This window comes from Nannochloropsis gaditana (assembly GCF_000240725.1).
Source record: "Nannochloropsis gaditana CCMP526 unplaced genomic scaffold scaffold575, whole genome shotgun sequence".
Taxonomy (NCBI): Eukaryota; class Eustigmatophyceae; order Eustigmatales; family Monodopsidaceae; genus Microchloropsis; species Microchloropsis gaditana.
Genome location: NW_005803378.1, coordinates 9,725 through 14,630, shown reverse-complemented (window position 1 = coordinate 14,630; position 4,906 = coordinate 9,725). Strand labels below are relative to the sequence as shown.

At 47.2% G+C, this 4,906-nt stretch overlaps 1 protein-coding gene across 1 annotated transcript; it reads right to left on the bottom strand.

Annotated features, from left to right (window-relative positions):
• Positions 1-602: 602 nt before the first annotated feature.
• Positions 603-1,538, bottom strand: NGA_2025520 (putative palmitoyltransferase zdhhc11-like protein; the record flags this gene model as incomplete). The annotated part of the gene is made up of 1 exon (XM_005854231.1): positions 603-1,538. A coding segment is annotated over one exon (936 nt), but the record flags the coding sequence as incomplete, so codon positions are not given.
• Positions 1,539-4,906: the final 3,368 nt, after the last annotated feature.

Sequence of the window (4,906 nt, the reverse complement as noted above, 5' to 3'; positions counted from 1 at the left end):
TTCGCAAGAGTCTCGGTACCTTATTGCCGTCCAGACTTCTCCAGGAGACGGCGAGGCGCAGGGTGAGGGCACGCCGGTGGGTTTCGTGCACATCCGCTATGTTCTGGATAGAGACGAAGAGATTCCAACAGCAGTTTTGTACGTATACGAGATTCAGCTGGCTCCAAGCGTGCAACGGCGAGGATTAGGTGCTCGCATGATGAGCGTTGTAGAAAGCATGGCGGTAAAATTGAAAATGAGAAAAATAAAGCTTACGGTTTTCAAAAGCAACGGTGCAGCCCTCGCCTTTTATCTCAATAAATTGGGATACGATGTTGATGGGACGTCGCCGAGTCAACACAAAATTTTGGGTGAGTGTTATGAGATCCTTTCTAAAGATGTGGCTGAGGAAGACAAGAAATTGGCTGCTTCTTGAGCGGCCTCCTGTCTCAGGACTCGACGACTGATAGAATAAGTAAATTTCTGGCAAGTTCCTGCGCGCTCCAATGGGCTTTTTACATTGCGTTTAGTCGTATTTCGATTTAATGTTCAAAAGTGGATGACAACCGCGTCATCGTCTCTCATCCCCTCGTCATCTTCCTCGTCCGCCGCCAAAAACACGTCTCCCGGCAGACTGGACGGGGCCACGTCCCTCTTGGACAAGAAGCTGAGGCCTCGTGGCGAGGGTAATGCCGGTGGTAGCCGTGACAGGACAATTTCTTTAGGGAATCGCCAACGCGAGGACAGAGACGATGCTGTACATGGAGGCTCTGTAGGTGAAGAAGACTCTGATGGTGGTAGTGACGAGGATGCACTTACGACCGCGTCCGTAGAATGCTTTGTTTTCATCATTTTCACGAGTTCGCGATTTGCCGCTTCTCTCTCTTCGTGGCTCCGCTCCCGTTGGCTCTGAAGGATTACGTACTGATAGCTCGTCATCTCGTGAATAGATAAGAACAGGTGGAATAGGAGCATCTGCCCAAGCAAGAAGCTTATGATAGAAGATGAGGTTCCTACAATCACAGTTAAAAAAATGTAAACTTTCACGGGAAGCGTGATAGATGAAAATATACGGGCATTTGATCCGTAAGCCATCCATTGTACAAGAATAACAAAGCTCATGCTGGCCTGAAGGATTGTCACCGAGAAGGCACACCACAGCGTGCAGATAAAAGGAAGATAGTTTCGCTGCCCGATACACGTGTTAAGCCATGCACAATGTTGATCAAAGCCTGCTATACACTTGTTGCACTGTCTACAATGCGCCGTTCCTCTGCCAACGCTTGCTTGGCAAATGTAGCAGTACACTCTCTCTTGCTGCTGCTCTTGTTGCTGTTGATCAACACTTCGATCGAGTACGTCATGACTTTCCTTATCACATGGCGCCATACGTAAAAGAGCCTCATCGCATGGGTCAATAAGTGTGGTATAGATACCTGCAATCAGGGTCAACAGCAAACAAAATCCTAGGATAGAAGGTAATGCGAACGAATACGGATTGAAGCGGGAAGGCATGATCAATAAGAAGCTTGCTGCTGTGAACAGAAAGGCTCCCCATGCCAGCATTTGTAATGTACCAAGCGGGTGCTCGAGTCCATGCCGACGTCGGGCCATATCTATTGTAAGACTATACAAAGTGATTAGATATCAGGTGAGTGGAACGTAGCCTCGAGACCGTTGCGAACCGTTGAGGAGACGCAGCTGCTCGCCGAAAATTTCAAATTATGCGAACCACCGCAGTGCATCAAGTGCGACCACCCCGACGGTCGGGTGCAACCATGGCCTTGCCAAAATTGGACAAGTGAGAAGTCATTTTGAATATAGCCTGTCACTTCTCTTGCTGAAGAGCATCATCATTGCGCAAAATTCTGGGACACCAACATAATACCTCAATGTTTGCTGGTCGTGGCCTTCATTTCGACACCGAGGCATGCGTTCTGTAGCTACACAGGTGACTCCTTGAGGCTCAAACAATTCGGGCATGAGTCTTAGTAAGCATTATGAATGAATTTGTGATAAGCATACTGATACGGAAAATATCCGACTTGTTTCAGAGTCTTTAACGTGCATGACCTCACCCTAGGCATGCGAAGCACACCATCGTCGTCATTCAAAATCGAAACACTCCCAAAAAGTATTCTGCCTTCCCGAGTGATTTAAATTAATTCTTGTCATTGTGCAAATGTGCAAGTTACATAAAAAAATAAGTCTTTGGTTCGAATGCAACCATGAGTCAATTGTAGGTGCTTTTGTATGATTTCTTGAGCACACTAACAGAACACGCATGCCATATCTCGCACAGACCACGAAGACAAAGAAATCTTGTGAGGATGGGAGAAGCTGCTGTTGGTGCACACGGTATCATTATGATTGTCGCGTTCCTCTTCATGACACAACTAGCTGAGGCGATAGCATGGTGGGCATCCAACAAGGTGGGTCGAGAGTTCCGTGGTGCAGCAGAAAGCGAAGCGGGTATGGGGGGGAAGTGGCGGAATAAACATTTAGACATGACTAGGTTGCGAAGGAAGGATAAAGTGAAGATAGGCTTTGTTCAGCACAGGCTTCGAGCCAAGGCGACCATGGGCTCGTTCTATCCCGCGGTCTCCTAGTACCAGGCATTTCCTCCTTCTGCCACCTGTCGGTCTACGTGCTCGTGCTCTTATCCCTCCTACTCTCATTGTGATTTTTTTGCTTTTAACACTCTCTGTCAGACAAATATGCGGACCAACTACTTTAAAGTCATCGAGCATGGATCCAGACTTTGGAACGCCCACAGAGGTCTGAACACGCTGGCCTTCATCCTAGGCCTTGTTGGAATGATCATAATTTTGAGCGCCGAAGAGTTCAAAGAGGCGATGGGCTCCAAGGAGAGGCACGTCATTTACGGATTCTCGATGATAGTTGCCCTGTTCGTGCACATCCTCTTTCGAGTGGCGTATCCGGATGTAAGTTTCAAGCCCACGAGGAATCATCGAATGTCTTTCGTCCCATTCATCCACTTTTTATCAACCGACATGAAAATTTATTCCCTTTTCGGCTGCAGGACAAAACAAAGTGGGTACACCGGTGGTTCGGGCGTGCTATCAACCTGTGGGCGTTCTTCGTGACCTTTACCGGGTACGAGCTCGCCAATTACGGTTCAAACGAAGGAACCGATGCTGGAGGAGAAGATTTTGACAACATTGTTATCATTTTTTGCTTCTGGGTCATCTTGAAGTTCGGGTATGTGCGAAAATCTTACATTTTAACTTTCCTTGTTCTCTACATTTTTTTAAAAAAAACACAATAGTTTCTTGAGCCACGATTTGATTGGATCTTGAAATCCTTTCTCCACTTGTGCCCTTTCATATGTCTTGCTTTTTGCACGACGAAAAAGATATCTTCCCAACACTGCTCACATGTCCATTTCAAACAGCATATGGGTCTTCTACCTGATTCTTCGTAGGCGCGGCAAGGTAATTACACTGGCAAGGATAATATTATCTTGAAGAAAAGCTGAACCATACAATTTATCCACGTGTTGTGAGCTCACTCATTACTCTTCCCCCTTTCTTCCAATCTCAACCTTCCTTTCTGCCGCACGTTACAGGCACAAAAATACGACAGCGTTGGCGCGGCTGAAGGAATTCAACTTCCTACTACCAATGCGATTGAGGTTGGCTCTCCACCGGCTTCTCTGTAACAGACAAGCTGCCATCCACTTTCGTTTTCTGTGCGCACAAGTGCCCTTGTTTGGGATGAAAAGCAACCCGAAAGCATTTGATATGGCTTTAAGAAGTCTGTTTTTATGTTGACCTGGAAAGGACATGAAGAAAAGAGCAAGATCGCGTGCGTTCATTGCTTTTTGAACACATTTGAAGTTATAAATATGGAACAATTAAGTAATTCTACCCTCACCGATGTGTGGGGGCTGGAAAAAAACGGCGACAGGATGCTGCTACCAACGGAAAGCGCCGTCGTCGGATCGAACACTGACTTTTCGAGGGGGAAAATAAAGCAACGTAGAGTACGAAACTTCAAGCCTTCTTCGTTATACGCGATTTTTCTTTTGTGGCTTATCCTTGTAGGCTCTCAAATCCATTTTCAACGCAAATTACGCACCGCCGCAGGCTGGTTTGACCAACGACGAGAAGATCGATCCGGATGGGGGGGGGCTCAGGCTAGCGCTCAATCCCGCGCCCGGGGCGTGTCTTTTTCAAGTTAGGTTTGGCACATTTTAATCAGGTGAGGTGACGGTAATGCCTGAGCAGGAGGTCAAGAAGATCTAGGTGTTTCTTGCCTGCGGAAAAGCTGGTCATGGTTACGGCGCTCGGGCCGTAAAGGAGCGAAGAGCGAAGCGAAACCAACGACGATCTGGCTCAAGTCTGGGACAACACCTTTTGAGTAAAACTGTGCGTTGCAAGTCTGCTGCAGATATCACTTCATTTAAATTAGACTGTTGATGATATGAGCTGTGCATGAGATTTGGTGGATCTGTCTTTGCTGAAAGCCAGTGCCTTTTTTTCGGTCTAGCCCTCAGGCTTTGCCCCTGCTGGTATCTCGGGACAATATTCACTTATATGCCGCCCGGCCCGTCCTATTGGCAGGGCAATCTCACAACTCTCTCCTTTCAATCGCGCCATGTGAGAAAGACCACCAGGAAAACCACAGTTATAACTTTCCGTCAGTAGGTACTGGTCGTGTAGCGGAGTGGAACGTTTGTCATGGCCTTTTTTCCCGCGTGTAAAAATGTCCTGTCAAGAAGATGATCCGGGTGAAGGAGACGGGACTTGACGTATGCCTTTTCGTGAATGCTGGCACTTCTTCACGCGCGGTACTACTCCATTTCATATGTCCTTAGATGAGGCATGAAACTTCAACTGTGTCTCACCAGGCGACCAAATTCGCGGGTGGCTGTCATATTCACTGTTGTCTCACTCAACATATT